General features: G+C 39.7%; 1 protein-coding gene across 12 annotated transcripts in view; it reads right to left on the bottom strand.

Moving 5' to 3' along the window:
- MTSS1 (MTSS I-BAR domain containing 1) overlaps positions 1-19,581 on the bottom strand; it is a 250,052-nt gene that overhangs the window by 13,995 nt on the left and 216,476 nt on the right. For 8 of the 12 annotated variants that reach the window (XM_044669127.1, XM_044669116.1, XM_044669078.1 and 5 more), the window contains 4 exons: positions 14,100-14,257; positions 9,828-9,935; positions 8,072-8,169; positions 3,788-3,998 (listed from right to left, as the gene is read on the bottom strand). In XM_044669127.1, the coding sequence (XP_044525062.1) occupies positions 3,788-3,998; positions 8,072-8,169; positions 9,828-9,935; positions 14,100-14,257 (575 nt within the window). The remainder of the gene's footprint in view (positions 1-3,787; positions 3,999-8,071; positions 8,170-9,827; positions 9,936-14,099; positions 14,258-19,581) is intronic. The other 4 variants (XM_044669124.1, XM_044669075.1, XM_044669103.1 and 1 more) reach the window with 1 other exon arrangement.

A 19,581-nucleotide genomic window follows, 5' to 3' on the forward strand; every position in this document is an offset into this window, starting at 1 on the left:
GACTTGCCCAGGGTTACACAGCTAGGATTTGAACCCAGGACCTCTTATCTCTAGGTCTGACTCTCAATCCACTGAGCTACCCAGCTGCCCCATCTCTATCTATTCTTGACTTCTTGAAAAAGAAACTGGTTGTGCCTGTCATAGGATTCTGTTTTTTAAGGGGCATTTATTATTCCCTAGTCCCTTGCTAAGTCTGCTAAAATGAGTCTCTTCCCACTCCATGGATTATCTCTATTTTTCTAGGACCCGAAGCCATAGTGAGTAAATTACAAGAGACACCATTGATGTTTTCCACCGAGCCATACAATCTTAGGAGATGGGTGCTCTCTGGAGGGGGAAAGATTTCGAGAGCTCTGTGCCCCCCCCCCCCAAAATCACCTGAAGATGGCTGGTGGGGTCAGTCCTGTGTCTGCCTTGAAAGTTTTTAGGGGGAGAGAAGTGATTCCAAACAAGCCACCTTCCTTAGAGCCAGAGGCAGCTGCTGTATCCCATGCTACCTGTGTGCCTTCCTCTGTAAATAGAGTCATAGTGACATTACCTACTTCCAAGGCTGTTGAGAGTCTATAAAACTTAATGCATTTTATGAATCAAAGTCACTATTATTATTATTATTACTATTTTTATTATTATTATCTTCTGTCTCTCTGGTTCAAAAAACTTGGAAAAATAACTTGTAAGGAATTCTAAAACGCCAGGTTAAGTATAAGAGATTTTTGCTTTATTTTTTAAATAAAAAAAAAAAACAAAACAAAAAACAAAAATAATGCTGACTTCTTATCTTTGACGTGTCAATTTTAAAGATTCATATTTTGGGGGTAGTTGGGTGGCTCAGTGGATAGAGAGCCAGGCTGGGAGTCAGGGAGACTTGGGTTCAAATCTGGTTTTAGACATTTCCTAGCTGTGTGACTCTAGGCAAATCACTTAACCCCAATTGACTCTCCCTTACCCCACTTCTGCCTTGAAACTGCTATTTAATATAGATTCTAAGAGAGAACTAAGGGTTTAAAAAGAAAAAGAGTCATATTGTTACTAGAGAATATGTACTTCATTCTTAGGTTCAGATCTTTTCTGGGTAAGAGGGTAGAAGTATAGGGAGAGAGGATGGAGGGAGATAGAGAAATCCAAGAATTTTAAGAGGAATGTCCAATTTAGACTATGCTAAATGAAAGAGAGAAATATGGTAACTCTAAATACTTGAGTCTTTCTTGCTCTTCCTCCCCCCCCCTCTTCTCTCTGACAATATACCAATAATCTGTATATTTTTTCAGAGGAAACTCCCAGTGGCCCATGATACTTAGTAGATGACTTAAAAGATCCTGCCTGTCACTGCTAAAATCTACCTGTTTGTAAGGCAGGAAAAAAATGGCAAGGCCAGAGAACTGTGAACCACTGAAAATTAAGAACAGGAAGGAAAAGGAGACAAGGTCCAAGGGCTTAAAAAAATGGTGGCATACTTAGGGAATTGGATGGAACAAACCACCAAAGATTCCTTATGGAGAAGCCTGATGCCCAAGAGCTGGTGATATGTGAGGGGTGGCATGGGGAAAGTGTATTATCGTATTTGGAATCAGAGAAACTAGGAAAGTAGTTCCAGCTCTGTCATGAATTCGCTGTTGCAACCTTAGGCAAGTCATTTCCTTTTCCTAGGTGCTTGGTTTCCTAAAGTCTTCCCTTCTGAGATGACTTTCCATTTATTCTGTATCTACTTTCTATGAATCCTGATATTTCCATGTTGTCTCAAACCCCCCAATCAAAATGTGAGCCTCCCTGAGGGCTAGGCCTGTTTTTGCCTTTCTTTGAACCCTCAGGGATAGAAATAGGAATAAGTTCTTTATTATATAAATTCTCAATCGCCAATAAATTCTTGTTAAACTGACTGAAAACTAACTCAGTGTCGCTGGTAGGATTTATCTGAGACAGTCAGTTTTTAAGTTTTCTTTGATTCTTCCCCAAAAGGGTTCTTTCTACTGAGTCCTTAAACACCACTATTAGAAACCATGACATTCTGTTTCAATCAGTTAGTCTTTAAAGATAACGCTCAAAGCAAATCATCCACGGCAAGGTAAGCGTGTGTGTTTGCACATTTTGTTTTGCTCAAGCTCTATCACACAATGCTATAAACAAAATTATGTCGACTGATTAAAAACAAACATGGAAATTATCTGCGCAGCAGAGCAGCCCCTTGAAAAACGTGAGAATCCCTTCGACATTCTAGCCCAGCAGACTTTCTGCCTGTGAGATGTTCTGTTTCCTGCTGCACAGAGAGGAGGGAGAAAGCAGGACACTTGAGGTATAAAGCCAGCACCAGCGATGACAGGCACACATTCTCTCCCAGGAGGAAAAGGAGGACCAAACTTGAGCAATTTTGATTTTGCACCAATTCTTGCCTTGAAGATAATTCTCCCTCCCTTCCAGAATGGAAAGAGAATCATCACCAAGAACAACTGGAGAAAAATGCCTTATGGAGATCTGAGAATTTTACAGTCAGGCAAAAATGGTGTTGAGGGAGGCAAAGGATCTGTATTCAGGGTTCTAAAATTCCTTCCAGTTCTTGTATGCTTCCCTTATAACTCAATATGTCTGAAAGAAGGTCTTAGTTTAGGGGACTGAAGAGGGGAGAAATAGTAGCAATGGAGATCATAGGGAGGGAGAATTCAGTTTACTAGAAGGAAGAAACTTCTAATAATTAGAAAATGGAAGGGGATGGATACCTTATTAAGTGCCAAGTTCTTTATCACAGGAAATTTTAGTTAAACAGAGGCTGGAAGACCTTTTTGGAAGATTTTTGTAGAAGGTATTCAAACATCCCTGAGGGGGAGGAAGGGTTGGATTAAATGATCTGTGAGGCCTGACGTTCTTGGGGGAGCACCTGTTATCTCTGCAGGGAGATAAGGATGAGGGTCCCTAAATAAGAAACCTCATGAAGGCAAGTTAAAGTTCTTGGGCCCTGGGCTGGTCAGTCTTAGAAGGCAAAATGTGGATTAGAGAATATTGGGAACCTGAGTTCTACTATTTGACCATGTGCTGAGTAAGTAGCAAATTTAAGTTGTTTATCACAGGAAATTTTAGTTAAACAGAGGCTGGAAGATAATTTTGGAGGGATGTTGTAGAAGGTATTCTACACGCACTGGAGACTGGTACAAAGCAGTCACCATGTCCAGGTTGAATTCAACTGGGACGGATGGGTTCAGATGAGCACAATGTCACCTAATCTAACTGCTGTGTAGGCAAGAGAGTCAACTCCTTCCCTTCTCTGAGATTCAGGGGCTGATGATCCATTGAAAAGTTAACAGCACAAAAAAGCAAGAATTTCTGGATCCTCTAATGTTATAAGAGTATTGTATATACTTCAAGGGTTCCTGGACTGGGCAAAGGGCCAAGAACAGCCCATTAGGTAGACTGGAGAAGAAAGAAGCCCCATGAAGACACCCCCCCCCCAAACTCTCAAACGAATGGTGTGCACGATTCAATGGTCCCCCAATGGAATATCTATGTCAAGGAGTCTACCGAAGACTGGCTCGGTTCTGACTGCCTACAAATGAGAGCCCCTGCTATCAGCTGGAAAAATCTATTCAGTTATCCTGGGGAAAAGTGGATTTAAATTCTAATTTTTCTTTTGAAAAACTCTTTTAGGGGACAAAATATTTCTTGCAACCTGAAGACCAGGTAGAACTTTCCTAAGTGGAGAAACGTGTTCCTGTGGCATGAAGCCACCTTGGGCCCCGTGGACGGCCGGGCCAGAATTCAGGTGTGTGTGTGCTCTCTTGGGAGCCACGGGCAACCGTACCTGGTTGGGAGTTTCCGGTGGCATTGGCGATGGTGACTTGGACTGGAAGGCATCCTGGGATATGAATCCCGAGTCGTGGGAGGACACGCTCGACAGCCTCATGGGAGCCTGCTGGGGCAGATTGGAGCTTCGGTAGCGATAATGGGAACTGGGGGAATGAGAGTGTGACCCACTGGAGCGGGAGTCGCTGCTGTTGACACTGTTCAGGCTGCTGCGGATGACAGAATGGGAGGGAGAGCGCGGGGGAGGGGATGGGGAGGGGTCACAGACAAGAGGGAGAGAACGAAGGGAAGGGAGGAAAGCAAGAGAGACTGATTAACTTAACACGAGGCATGTTTCTGCCTCAAGTGCGGGCAACTCCAAAAATCATTCTAAAAAGTGATCCCAGGGGCAGCTGGGTAGCTCAGTGGATTGAGAGCCAGGCCTAGAGACGGGAGGTCCTAGGTTCAAACCCGGCCTCAGACACTTCCCAGCTGTGTGACCCTGGGCAGGTCACTTGACCCCCATTGCCCACCCTTACCACTCTTCCACCTAGGAGCCAATACACAGAAGTTAAGGGTTTAAAAAAAAAAAAAAGTGATCCTGTCAGGAAGGGAGATTTGTGTTGGCATTGTGGTCTCGGAGCCAGGAAGAAGTCCATTTAAGTCCTGCCTCTGGCACACACCAGTGTACGGCCGGCCAATCGACACCCCAGACCTCTAAGGTTACAAATCAAAGAGAAGGTGCCCACCCTGTGTGGGGAGGGGAGAACGGACTCCCCCAGAAGGCCTCCCTGTCAAAGAAATCACACAGGCAGCTTTTAAACCCCAGCCTATCCTGTTAGGAAGGAAAAATGGGATGGCAAGAGAAAACGAGGCCCAATTCTGGAGTCCTCATCAGGCAAAGGCATTCCTAGGTCGAGAAAAATCATATTTGGCCGTAGTTTCATTAAGGTAACAGAAAAGTGCCGAAGCTTCAGGCCCAGAAATCACTGGGGAAGAAATGGCCACGCCAGTTTAATTACAGAAGGCCCGGTGTGGGGACGGATGCCACGGAAGCCACGCTCCTGACCGCCTGGTCTGTGCTTGTTTACGGGTAGCAGAAGAGCGACGGCTTCCTGTGGGGAGAAACGCGAGTTCTCTTAGGTGTAAATTTGGGGGAAATGGTCAGCGATGAATTACGTTTCTGTCTGTGTGTCTAATCTCAAAGCTACGTGCCCGTTTCACCGAGGACTTTTGGCCTCGCTGGCCTCTGGTGCTTTTGGCTACGTAACATAAGTAACTTTCCCAGCAATTTACCAAAGACAAATGTTGGACTCCAGAAGACCTGGGTTCAAATCCCATCTCTGATACATATTGGTTGTGTGACCTCGAGATAATTTACTGATCAGAGATAGTTATGGTTTAAATGTGTTGATGGTCCTGCAAGGTGATACTTGCTGAGATAGCTAAACTTTATAACTAAATCACTTAAAAAAAATTTTAAAGCTGGAAATGATTAAATGCTGTTTTTGTTTGTCAACAGTGGTGTGCTCATTTTACGTATGTTCCTAAGGCATAAGGAACTCCCCCAAAATAAAGTTATTCAAAAGAGAGAAAAAACAAAACAAAACAAAACAAACAAACAAAAAACTCAGTGACTCAAAGGCCAGGCCTGGAATAAGGAGGACGTGGTTCAAATTCAAATTCAAAACCCTTCCCCCCCTGGACAAGTCACCTAACCTCAATTACACAGCCTTCACTATTCTTCTGCCTTGGAACAACTACTTAATATTCAATCTAAGACAGAAGGTAAGAGTTAAAAAAAAAAAAAAAGAATTGATACTAAATATCATTCTAAGGCAGAAAAGTGGTAAGAGCTAGGTAACTAGGGTTAAGTGACTTGTCCATGTTCACAGAGGTAATTAAGTTTCTAAGATCAAATTTGAACCCAGGACCTTCTGTCTTGAGGCCCAGCTTTCTGTCCTTGAGCCACCTAGGTGACCCATAGTATCGATTTTAAGACAGATAGTAAAGGTTTAAAAAAAAAAAGACAATTTACTTATCTTCTCAATGCTCTGAGGACATGTCTAACAGGCCTTGACTTGCACAGATAAAGGGTCTGTAGCATCAGGGACTAATGAAAGCAGAGGTTCAGTCCCTAGACTCATCCATTCCCATAGAGTTCTCGTGCCATTTTAGAGGAAGCAGTATCAGCCCCCAGAGTGCCATTGCCAAAAAAGCCAAGAAGGTTGTGCCAGTAGTCTGTGTCCTGACAAGACTTTCAATCCCAAGACAATATAAAGTGCTGTCGTAAAAGCGCTTTCTCTCAGGAAGAAGAAAACAGAAATAAGTCCGTGTGAAAATATTTGTGGAGCCCGGCTTCCTGGTACAAAATGCAAGACGTGTGAAATCCGGATAGATTTGGTTTCCTAAGAGCCAACGGGGCTCCCTAAAACAAGGAGCTTTGGGAATCGACACAGAAGCCCCAGATACACAAGTTTACAAAGTGTCCTTTCTGCTACAACAATCACTTAGCTGATATCCAGGGCTTTCACTGGGACAAAGAAAGAGAATATCCAATGTGCCAGGGGAAAAAACTTCAGTCCAGGGAAAAATAAATCTGAGCGCAGTCCAAAATTTCGAATGGACGCTTTGCCAAAGAAATGTCAACTGTGAAAGAAAAAAGGCTCAAAGGCAAGAGAAACTGAGAAGTCTTTAGAGATGTCTTTCTCTCCTCCAATAGAACATGCATTATGAATTTTCTGACGATTAAATGGCCCAGAAATGCTATGATACTCTGCTACATTTCCAATACTGGATGCTAAAATAGTGGTGAAAATGGACATTGGTGGATGTAAAGCTGCTGGAGGGGGTCATTAGCATGATTTTACATTTCCTTCCAATCAACCAAAAGGAGGCATTTAGATAATGAAAATAAAGCACTCCCAGCAATCTCTCCCCAGGACCCAGCTGATTCAGGAATTAAAGCATGAATTTTTATTCATATCAAGCACTGGGAGGTCCAAGGGGTGGGTTGGGAGAATGTATAAAAGGGGGAATATTCACTTAAAGACAGTATTCTTGGCTTGTGAATTTTTTTGCCCTTTATTAGTAAACTTTTCTGATTTATAAAGAAAAAAATTTGGTGGCCATGTAGAACCCCATCTACAATATACCTAAGAAGCGTCCATTCTGCCACCTTTTTGTCCACTGGACAGGAACACGATTGTGTTTTGTAAGACAAAAGTTGCCTCCTTCAGTATTATTTCTGGATAGTGAACCTTTATATCTTGTGTTAGTATGCAGTTAAAGGAGCTGTGATCCCACTGATGCAAAGTTCACTTAGATAAAATGGAAAAAATACTGAATTTGTAGTTTGAGGATGTGGGTTCAAATTCCCTAGCCTAACCTTGTGTTCCCTTCTGCAAGGCTCCTAGCAAGAGTTAGAAGGGATCTGTCTAGTCCAGCTTATTTTATCTAGTCCACTTATTTAATTTTGGACTAGATAAATGCCCCTTCAGATCCTTTCTAGCTCTAAATCTATGAACACATCCTCCTACAACCTTTTCATTCTATGTGACTGATTTTGGAAAAAAAATATTTGTATGTGAAAACAGGAGGAGGAGAGAACCATATATTGGATAAGTAGCTCTTACCCAGGACCACTCACAGGGGCTAAAAGTTCATTTGGATCAGAAGAGTGGAAAGCAGAGAACAGATACCAGAAGTTCATTTGTACAGCAAAAAATATTTTAAAAGCCAGAATAAGTGACATCCAAGGATGTGACCTTCCTCACAAAAAAGGCAAGAGATGGAATGCTAATAAACCATTCTGCTGGAAGAAAATATTCTTGGAGGTATCAATTATCCCAGCAAATGTAGTCAGCATGAACCAGACCTCTATTTACAGTGTCATTATTTAAGCTAAACAAGTAATAAAGTTAAGGACATGTTATTTTCATTTTTCCTACCTGCCAAGTTATAGTAAAATCAACCAATAAATAGCTTCTTCACTTTATCATGTAGATTAGTAACTCGGTTACAAGTAACACAAAAGTAATCTTTCATTTTAATTACATAAAAAATAAAGAGCCTTCACTGGCAAATCTAAGAGCCTACTACCAAATGGGTAAGGATTAATGGAGGTTTTTTTTCTTGGATCCACAATAAATCAGTGATAAAGAAGATTGATAAAAGTCTTCAAGGTAGTGGGTTCCAACATATTCAAAGAGATACCAAGGATTGATTCTGTGTTGGTCCCTTGTTAGAACTTGGAAATCCAAAGTCAATCTTTCTTATACATAAGTTTCCCAGGTTCACTTACCTGCAAACACTTGATTTTCTGGACATGGTTGTACTGGGAGAAGATGGAGGAGTCTGGTAGGACCAACTATAATCAGAACCTTTTAAATCCAGGATTACCTAATAAAACAAAAAAGTCTTTTATGTAATCTAGGTGCATTGAGGAAGAGATGTTTTTCATGGTGATCTAAATATAGAATCTGTCAAATTTGGACATGCTTCACAAATAGGTTTTCCATGGGGGGAGTGGGAGGAAAGGTGTTATATGATCCCCCCCCCCCTTTCTTTTTCAATGCATCACAATACTAATTACTGTGGTCATCTCTTGCTGAGAAAAAGAAAGTTAAACATTAATGGTGGAAGGGCAACTAGGTTGCTCAGTGGATTGAGAGTCAGGCCTAAGAATGAGAAGTCCTAGCCTCAGATACTTCCTGGCTGTGTGACCCTGGGCAAGTCAATTAACCCCATTGCCTACCCCTTATTGCTCTTCTGCCTTGGAACCAATATAAAATATTGGTTTTGAGAGAGAAGGCAAAAGTTTAAAAAAATTAATGGAGGAAATCCTTAGAAATATGGAGGTACACATTTGTACTGGTGGATATAAATACTCAGAAGGGTTCAAGAGTCAGAGAAAAGTCATTGTTACCCCTTGCCCCCAAGTCAATTGAAGTTGTCTTAGAGAGTCTCCATGTGCCTTAAATGTGTTCCAAGATATGTTCTGGCATAGTAACAATTCAAATTAAATGGTTCACATATGCTGCTTTTCACAAAAGAAAGAAAATTTCAAACTCGACATGCAGTCAAAACATTCATTTCAGCACTGAAAAAAAAAAAAGTGGAAAGCTGCACAGATTTTATGTGCTTGTTCTGACTTTATTTTAAACATTTTTATAAAAGACAAATGAGGCATAAAATAAGGACCCTTAGCTAATATCATCTCTGCTCTAACTCTTAAAAATAAAATTTTCCAAAAAAGCTTTAAATATAAAAATTCACAAATATGCCCAGCACTTTTCTGAGACATAGAAAGTCTTAAAAAAATCTGTAAGCATCAGACAACTAGAATCATCCTGTAGCTTAGAGAATAAAATTAAACAGAATAGACAATAAAAGACCTACAACCTTCTATTCTGGGTTAGATCTGCATACCACGGTGGTAATGAATTTGGCGTATGAACGAAGAACCAGAGTGGGCTGGGATGCACAGATTTCAAATAAAATCTTTTATGACAGTATAATGGGAACAGTTTAGTAGAAGGAACTCTTCCTGAAAAACCAAGGCTTGGATTCTACTCCCAGGGCTGCCATTTACTGCCTATTTCTATGTTTAAGAACCAGTTAATTGTACTTAAGATAATTAGTACAATTTTTCAAGAGGGAACTCAAAGCAGCCCAAAAAATTGCCCACGCTTCTGTTGGGGAAAAGGGGATACACATTTCTTCATCAAGAATGGGTGGAATCAAGGAAGAATGGCTGCCTAGGAAGACCAATCTTTCCCCAAGTGAAGTTACTGAAAGAATGAAAGGCATCGGGGGGCAGCTGGGTAGCTCAGTGGATTGAGAGCCAAGCCTAGAGAGAGGAGCTCCTGGGTTCAAATCTGGCCTCAAGACACTTCCTAGCTGTGTGACCTTGGGCAAGTCACTTGACCCCCCCATTGCCTACCCTTACCACTCTTCTGCCTTGGAGTCAAAGGTAAGGGTTTAAAAAAATAATAATGAAAGGCATCCAAAGGAGGGCACTGCATGACCCCCAGGTCTTCTATGCCCCGGGTGCTCACCTGTTCACTTGATGATGGCAATTTGTGGGGATCCATAGTGAGGCTCTTTAGATCTTCAGATATGGTCTGTAGATGAGTTATTTCCCCTAACATGGAGATTTCTTCTTCCTGTGGGAAGATAATCATTAAAAAGTCACCCACTGGGGGCAGCTGGGTAGCTCAGTGGATTGAGAGCCAGGCCTAGAGATGGGAGGTCCTAGGTTCAAATCCAGCCTCAGACACTTCCCAGCTGTGTGACCCTGGGCAAGTCACTTGACCCCCATTACCTACCCCTTACCACTCTTCTGCCTTGAAGCCAATACACAGTATTGACTCCAAGACGGAAGGTAAGGGTTTAAAAAAAAAAAAAGTCACCCACTTTACCCTACCGTATTAGAGTCAAAGATTTCATTAAGACACAGCCATTCTCTACAATTGGCTTCTGGATCAAAGCAAACAGGGCATTATGATACTTCATTGCTAAGCTATGGTAAGGCTTTTTTTCTTAAGGGAAATGAATGGAAGATATATATATATATATATATCAGGCTAATGATTTTAGACAAAATATTTCATAGCAAAAAAGTACTAAATTAAATAATGTGTGATAGAAGAAACAGCAAGAGATTGGAGTTCCAAGTTCAAATCTCAGTTCTGCTTCTTACTAGTTTTACAAGTGAATGAATGAATGAATAAATGAATGAATGAAGCATTTATTAAGCACCTGTCATGTTTTAAGTGCTACGGTAAGTCTTAGGGATATAAATACAAAAATAAAGGCAGACTCTACTCTTAAGGGGACACACATTTTTATATATTTACCCTCTCATATATCTCTCTCTATAAAACACAAAAACATATTATATTGTTATATATTTCATGTATATATTACATATAATGTTATATCATATGTGGTACAATAAAATATATTCATGTATATATGCACATGAATACAAGCATACACACATTCTTATATTTTAATAAGGAATATAGCACATATAGGGCTATGATAGCCAAGAGAAGGTCACTTGGGCCCAGAAAATCGTAATTAACCCATGATAAGTAATTTTACTCCACTGGACATCAGATTATGGATCTTTAAAATGAGGAGAGACAAGTTTAGATGGTCTCTAACGTCCTTTTAACTTAGACATTCTTTTTAATTTAGTCCATAAAGATAAAGGACAATTAAAAATTAAAATCAGTTATTAGGTTATCAATTAATCAGGCATTTAAAAAACAAGTGCCATGTGCCAGGCAATGTGATAGGTAATTGATAAAAAGGGAAAAATGAAATAGCCTTTGTCTTCTAGGAGTTTCTATTCCAAACAATATGATAACAAAACACAAAGGAGAAAAAATTGGGGAAAATACAAGATTAGACAATTAATTGTCTGTAGAGATCTATATATTCAGCTACCAGAATGACAGATCTAGAAGATAAGTTAATAAAGAAACTGATGCTAAAATTAGAGTAGAATTTATAAATGAAGAAACCTCAGTGACAGGACAGGAGAACACATATGCTTTCTTTGTAAATGCTTTCAACTTGATTATACCCTGGGACCAACATGTCTTTATAGTAAATCCAAAATGGCACTAAAAATAGTATATTCTCAGCTTAGAGCTTAATAAAATGAGAACCAAAAAAGCACACACACAAAGAAAGTTGAAGAGTGTCCAAACACCTGCAAATTAAATAACACTGTCTTGAATAAATTGCTTAGATAGGGGATAGAATCTAGAATTAAATGATAAAATGTTAAAAATAGCAAAAGTATATTAATCTAATATACTTTTAAATGTACAAGACATTACTAAAGAAGCACTAGAGAAAATGTTACTGCTTTCACTGCTTGTATTGTTAAAAAAGCAAGACAAAAATAACAAAATAAGTCTCTACCTAAACAGGAGGAACAAATGAACTAGTCAAAAGGAAGAAATGAAAAGGGAGAAAAATAACTAAAAACTGAAACAAAATTATTGGACCAATTTTGAAAAAAAAGTCTTCTTGGAAAATGTTAGAAAATCTGATCAAATATTAGGTGAATGAGAGGAGGAAGGAAACTGATAACATCAAGAATGAAAAATAAGCCAACCAGTCGGCAAAAGATTTTTTTGAAAAAGAGGAGGAAGAAGTAGCAACAAGGGGGCACAGTGGATAAAAAGGTTAGGCCTGAACTTGGGAGGACTTGGGTTCGAATTTGACCTCTGACACTTCCTAGTTGTGTGACCCTGAGCAAGTCAACTTAACCCTGTTTGCGCCTAGCCCTTGTCGTTCTGTCTTATAATTGTTACTAAGACATAAGGTAAGGTTAAAAAAAAAAAAAAAAAAGAAAGGAGGAAGAAAAGAAGAATACTATTCTTAACTATATGCTAATAGATTTGATAGACAAGTGGTCATGGGTGACTAAGTCCAAAAGTGGCATGATTTTATATGACTTTTCACTTTTACATTTATTATGAAAACTTTTTTGGGGATATAACATTTAATCAATCTGAGAATATGAAGTACTTAGTGAACTACTAAAATGTAAGCGGAAAGATATTAAATTTTGGTTCTTAACAACAATAGTAATAATAATGAAAGATTTAAAATAGTCAACGTTTATACTGAACTTTAAAGTTTGTAAAGTGGGCCTTAGAATTTTTTCAAAAAGGGGGCAGCTGGGTGGTTCAGTGGATTGAGAGCCAGGCCTAGAGATGGGAGGTCCTAGGTTCAAATCTGGCCTCAGATACTTCCCAGCTGTGTGACCCTGGGCAAGTCACTTGACCCCATTGCCTAGCCCTTACCATTCTTCTGCCTTGGAACTAATACATAGTATTGATTGCAAGATGGAAGGTAAGGGTTTAAAAAAAAAAAAGAAAGAAAAATATTTTCAAAAGAGTTGCTACTACTATCCTCTTTTTTCAGATGAAGCAGACAGAGATTAAGTGAGTTGCTGAGGGTTAAATATTTAGAAAGTATGTGAGGCTGAACAAGAACTCAAGTCTTCCTGCCTGACAGGTCCAACACTCTATCCACTATACCATCTCAGCAGCTTCTTATCAGAATCAAGATTAGTATCTTCAAATATGTAATTTTCTAAAATTTCACAATTGTGATAAATATAAACTGAAAGAATAGAAATGGGAAAATAGTATTAACTATTATATTAATGTCTATTAAATATAAGATATTTATCTACAATATATCAAAATACTATTAACATACTGATAAAAATATGAAGAAATCAATACAAATGTCAAATCAGCAACCAAATTCCAATTAATAAGTGATCAAAAGAGATGGATTACACTAGAGGAGGAATAAATCATCTCATGGGAAAACATGCAGACTAGCCAATGACTTTATAAAGTCCAAAGAGAAGAACTGTTAAGAGTGCCTTTCTTATCCTTTTCTTTTAGCCCTCATCTTTTGTCTTATTATCAATTTTAAGACAGAAGAACCTAAGGACTAGGCAATTGGGGTTAAGTGACCTGCCCAGGGTCACACAGCTAGTTGTGTCTGGATCTATATTTGAACTCAGAACTTCCTGGACAAGTCACTTAACTCCTATTTGCCCCAATTTCCTTATCTATTAAATAAGGATAATAATACTACCTAACCTCCTAGAGTTGTGAGGATCAAATGTGATAATAAGTGTAAAAAGCTCTTTGGGGTAGCTAGTTGCTAAATGTCAATTGTTATTATTATAATTACTATCATTATTAGGTTTTTAAAAAAATGTAAGTGTGTGATTTTCTAAATCAATATGTAGACTGCAGGGATCCTTGCATACAGTTTAGAGGCCCTTGCTTCTATCTTAGTTTGACACCATTGTTTTAAGATGCACAGGGAAGTTGTGAAGAACGAATCAGATAACATATAGAAAGTGCTTTTTTGCAAACCATAAAAAACTTTATATAAATGTTTATCATTATTTTTTGTTATTATTGTTATTATTCCCATCAGCTACAAGATATCAAGTAATAGAACAGTTGCTGATCTGTGCTGATAGAGGGGATTTCCATGCTGAGAAAACCCTACAATAGTGGCATTATAGACTGAGCCACCAAAAAAAAAAAAAAAAAATCTGCAACCAACTAGGTATTCCGGTAGGTAGAGGGCTAGGCCTGGAGTCAGGAGGACCTGGGTTCAAATGTGACCTCAGACAATTGCTTAGCCCTTGATGCTCTTATATCTTAGAACTGACACCAAGACAGAAGTAAAGGATAAAAAATAAAAATAAAAATGAGGATCTTCTATCCGCTGGTAGTTTAAACTTTCCAGGATGTTCTAACCCAACTTACAATCACTGGCCGTAGCATAGAGATGAAGGCACAGAATCGGCCACGCTCCTCAATCAGGGCCTTTCTGACTGCCTGTTTTTCAGTTTCTTCAAGGAGAAGGTATTTATCATTGACATCTTGCAATGCGCTGTCCAACTGGGGCTGGATATCTCCTCTTCCTGCACACAGAGAAGAAAGCCACAAATGAGTTTTGCTGAACTTCATACATACAGTTGCTTCTCATTTCCACCCCCTGGGTTCTTGCTTAAATCCAGGTTAGCCCCATTAGATTATGGCTTGGGAGGAGAGACTTCTAATTTCCTGTATCTGAAGGTAAGCATGTTTCAGTTGGTAAGTTTCGGAAGATGAAACTCATCAGGCCCCTCCTTCAGCTCCCCTCACACCAGAATCCTCTGCCAAGTCATCGCTGCGACCTAGAAACCTGGCAGATGAGCTCTCTCCAGGATGCTGATGGCCAGAGGGACGCCCTGAACAAGGAGGGCCCTGGATGACATTTCCAAAAGCAGATACAAGCTAGCTCCGCTGCACCAATCTCACCCAAAGGATTCTCTCTTGTACCGGTAGCAAATATCTCTGGGAACAAAAAAGGAATTTCAGCCATCTCAGCTTTGGAGTCCATTGTGAACTGCTGGCTGGTTTTAATTCCCCTCTGGGGATGAATGAAATGAGTTTTCTATAAAGCAGACCTAATAACAAAGGCCCACGCTCATTGCTTCACAGGGAAAAAACGTTAAGGGCTCTCCAAAGCCTGAGGTTATGGTTGCTAAATTACCTACAAATTTTTATTTCTTTCCCAAGGACACAAAAATTGGGAAATGAATGAAGGGATAAAATAGTAGAGAAACTCTGCCTTTCCTTTTGTCTGCTTGGGGTGGCATGTCATGCACAAAAATAGCAATTTGCCCAAATAATGATCTTGACCAAAAGAAATTATTCACACCGACAGGAGAGGGCCAGAGAAGATGCTACAGAAGTTCAGGAGAGAACTCTTTCCTAGGCACAACAGGAAGCAGTCTGAATTTTGTATGGAGAAAGTCATGTCAAAGAGGGCTTATTTTTTTTTTATAACCCTTAACTTCTGTGTATTGGCTCCTAGGTGGAAGAGTGGTAGGGTGGGCAATGGGGGTCAAGTGACTTGCCCAGGGTCACACGGCTGGGAAGTGTCTGAGGTCAAATTTGACCCTAGGACTTCCGGTCTCTAGGCCTGACTCTCAATCCACTGAGCTACCCAGCTGCCCCCAAAGAAGGCTTATTTATTGTGTTTGGCCTTAAAGAACAGAAGTTAAACCAGTGGGTGGGGGAAATCACTATTCTACAGGGAGGTAAATTTTAACTTTCTTGGAAGCCAGAGGAAGAACTCAGAAAACAGATAGAAGCTGGGAAGAAGTCGATTTATGCCTGACTAAGGAAACATTTCCTAATAATTACAGCTATCTCAAGGTGGAATAGAATCTTTCAAAAGGCCATGAGTGGGGACAGCTAGCACAGTGGAGAGTGCACTATGCCTGGAGTCAAGAGGACCTGGCTGTGTGACCCTGAGCAAGTCACTTAACACCTACTGCATAGCCCTTGCTGCTCTTCTGTCTTAGAACTGATACTAAGACAGAAGGTGACAGTTAAAAAAAAAATGTTAGTAGTAACTACCCATCACTATTAGTCTTTAAGTAGAGCCTAGATGAACACTTGGTGATGTTGGGAGTGGGGAAGGAAGGGGTCATTGCTTTGCTATGGATTATCCAATATGGCACCTTAAGTCCTTTTCCAACTGTGTAATTCTGTAGTTCTGGAGAAGTGAGAAAAGATCAATGCCATTGATCCAACAAAATATTTGATATTTACAAATTATTTTCAAATTAAAAAAATTTTAAATTATTATTTATTATATTTATATATAATTATAATATATTATATAATAAATATATTATAAGTTATAGATTTATTACATATCATATTACAAATATAAAAACAAAAATTATTTAATTTAGATAAAGCTGAGGTCCCTTCAAATCTATGCAAGGTTATGATTTGAAGAGTGGCTTTTTATAAGGTCCCCCCACCTCCCAATCACAGAATCACCATGTTAGAAGGGACCTCAAAGGGAATCTGGCCCAATTCCTACATGAATGAGAACTTCCATGACCTGGACCAGAAAAAAAGGTCATTATGTTTCTGTGAGGTTATGACTTCAAGTGTGGAGGGAGGGAGATGGAGAGGAGGTTGGAAGCAGGGGGGAACCACCAGCTCCAAAGGATGCCCATTCTATTTTGGGTTAATTCTGTGGTCAATTTCTTCTTGGCCTCAAGCTTTAATCTGCCTCTTTACAACAATTTTTACCTTTTAGTTTATTTATTTTTCAGTTCTATCTCCAAGGCCAAACAGATAGCATAATTCTAATCTTTTCCTCATATGACAGCCTTTTAAATCACTGAACACTATGATGTCATTCCTCTTCTCTCTCAATACACACTAAGTCTCCTCTTCTGGCTAAAAATTCTCACTTTCTTCAAACAGTTCTTCCATGACATGCTGGATTTCCTTAACCATCCTGGCTCTCCTTCTTTGCCCTCCCTAGTTCACTGATGTCTTCCTATCATTTGGTACCCAGATTTGAACAAAATACTCCACAACAGAGAGAGAAATAATTTATCATAGAGGAATTTAAAAAAAAATTAATTCCTTGAACCAGACCGATGATTTCATTGGAGTTGAGAGCTCCCAGTGAAAAATGCAGATTGACACCCTGCTGGGAACTTGTAGTCTCAGAGAGTTACATGGGGGAGGCACAAAAGGTAAGTGACTTTTTAAAGTCAATATGTGTCAGAGGCAAGACTTGTGGCCATTTCTTCCTGACTATGAAGACCTACCATATCCTACTGCCTCCTAAGAGGAATTTAGCCTAGGTTTAAAGAATTTATAGCAACAACAATCAAATGGTATATGTGAGGAGGATATGGGATCTTTGCTAGGTACATTCTGAAATGTGGACCTGACAGTCTGCTGGGTTTGGGTTCTGAACGACCTATAAAGAGATGTCTCGTCTAGTCTAGCCTAGCCTAGCTGGGACCTTTCAAACCTGAGCATCCAGATTTAGTGACAAAAACAGTACCTGCCTGTAGCTGACATTATAGTTTTTAACATCCATTAGAGTAACAGCGCATAAATTCAGGTATAGAACTATAACAGAATTAATAGTGAAATTCTGATCTACAACATTGCTGCAAAATACTGTTTAATCCTGTAGCTCTCGTGCTTTCATAAGTCGTAAGACAGAATTAATTATTAAATTTCAGGCTGTGTACCCTCAGAAAAGAAAGGAAAAAACACGGAATGGTTTTGATGGTCTGAGATACAAGTCCAGCCTGAAGTCTTTGGCCTGCACAGGATTTTCATTTACTCATCTGGGTATACTTTCTCCCCATTAGAATGCACATTCTTTGAGGGCAAAGATTGTTTTGGTTTTTTCTTTGTATGCACAGTGCCTGACAGAGTAGGAACATAATAAATTATTGAATGAATGAATGAACCTTGAGATGTTTCCAGTGTTTTGGCTGCCAAATTGGGTCAATAGTTACAATCTATAAGCAAGCATGGAAGGACAGAAAGGGATTCAAAGTGGTTTACCATCTAATGGAGAGACAACAAGGAAAAAGAAAATATGTGTGTGTGTATGCCTGTGATTGTGTGCATGTATAGTCAAAGAAGCCCTACATAGGATAAATGGGGAATGATCACTAGAGGGAAGGTGCTAGAATTAAGAAGGATTGGGAAAGGTTTCCTATAGAAGGTGGAGGGTTTGCTGGGACTTGAAGAAAGCCAGGAAGTGTCCACGAGAGTATTGACAGAATTCTGATGGAGGAATGGAAAGGCATGCTATGCTCCCCTTAGGGATAATACTCTACATGCAGAGAAACAATGTCCATGAGTTAATAAATAATTATAAATTAATAAAGAATCTCCAGAGAATTTTAATCCTAATGCTTGGGAATCTCTTTCTTTAAATTTCTAATTAGCTTATTCTTGAAGGATGGTATATTTTTCACAATAGGAGCAGTCTGCAAAGGTTTCCCTGCATTTCTGCAATGGCGATGAATTCTGGGGAACAAATTGCCAGAAGCTAAAAACCTTAAATATGAAGAGTCCATGTGCTAATTTGCCCATTTGCCAAATTTGCCAATCTATTCATAAAAATGGTCATTTGGTACCCAGGGCATCGTGGACTCTGTTAAGAGGGTATGGATAGCTCAGGTCAGGGGACAACCAAAGGAGTTATCTGTGAAATCTAAAACCTCAGTAGACATGCCTGGGCCAGCCAGCTGATTTTTTTTTTTAAAACCCTTACCTTCTGTCTTAGAGTCAATACTGTGTATTGGCTCCAAGGCAGAAGAGTGGTAAGGGCTAGGCAATGGGGGTCAAGTGACTTGCCCAGGGTCACATAGCTGGGAAGTGTCTGAGGCCAGATTTGAACCTAGGACCTCCTGTCTCCAGGCCTGGCTTTCAATCCACTGAGCTACCCAGCTGCCCCCCAGCCAGCTGATTTTATTGTAGGCCTTAATAAAGTATAGAGCCAGATTTCACTGTGAGGCAAAAGGCTTTCAACATGCAGAGAAAATAAACCCACAATAACAAGCCAAAAAAGATGCCTTCTAGAGGTAATATAACATTTTAAATTATCAATAGTTATTCCTTGCTATCAAACTATAAGCCCAGAGGGGAGCCAGTCTGCTCTTCAGAATCATGCCCACCTACCACAAATCTGCCCTCAGAAAGTAGCAAATGTTAGAGCTATAGCACCTGGGCAAGATGATTCTGGGAATGTGAATATAAGATTTAAAAAAAAAAAAACCCTTATCTTCTGTCTTGAAGCCAATACTGTATATTGGCTCTAAGGCAGAAGAGAGGCGGTGGGGGTCGAGTGACTTGCCCAGGGTCACACAGCTGGGAAGTGTCTGAGACCAGATTTGAACCTAGGACCTCCTGTCTCTAGGCCTGGCTCTCAGTCCACTGAGCTACCCAGCTGCTCCCTGAATATAAGACTTTTGAAAAAAAAGTCTTTTCATGGGTTACTATGATGAAGTTAAAGGAGTCAGAGAAGCAAACTGAACCATCTTCATTTAACTTTCTTGATCTTTTAATAAGCTAATATAGTCTTTGATAACTAGAAAAAAAACTAATAAATGATAAATCTTGCAGAGTTAGGTTAGCAAGCCTTGTAAGCAATCTATTCTTAAATTCTTTCACCTCCCAGGCTCCTCAAATTATATCTTCTTGGAAAAGGGGGTATTGAACCCTACAAATAACTTTGTAAGGGAGATGGAGGAAGAATGGCATAATGTAGCTAGCTAGTTGGCTTTTACAGGGCAGGGCTTTCTAGATGAGTTCCCTTTGATGTAGAGACATGAAAGATTATAAGAGCCTTTCATTCAAGGGCTAAAATTTGATTTGGACATCTTTAGTTAAGATTTCCCCTCCTTCCCAATCTTCT

This window comes from Gracilinanus agilis, chromosome 1 (genome assembly GCF_016433145.1).
Source record: "Gracilinanus agilis isolate LMUSP501 chromosome 1, AgileGrace, whole genome shotgun sequence".
Lineage (NCBI taxonomy): Eukaryota > Metazoa > Chordata > Mammalia > Didelphimorphia > Didelphidae > Gracilinanus > Gracilinanus agilis.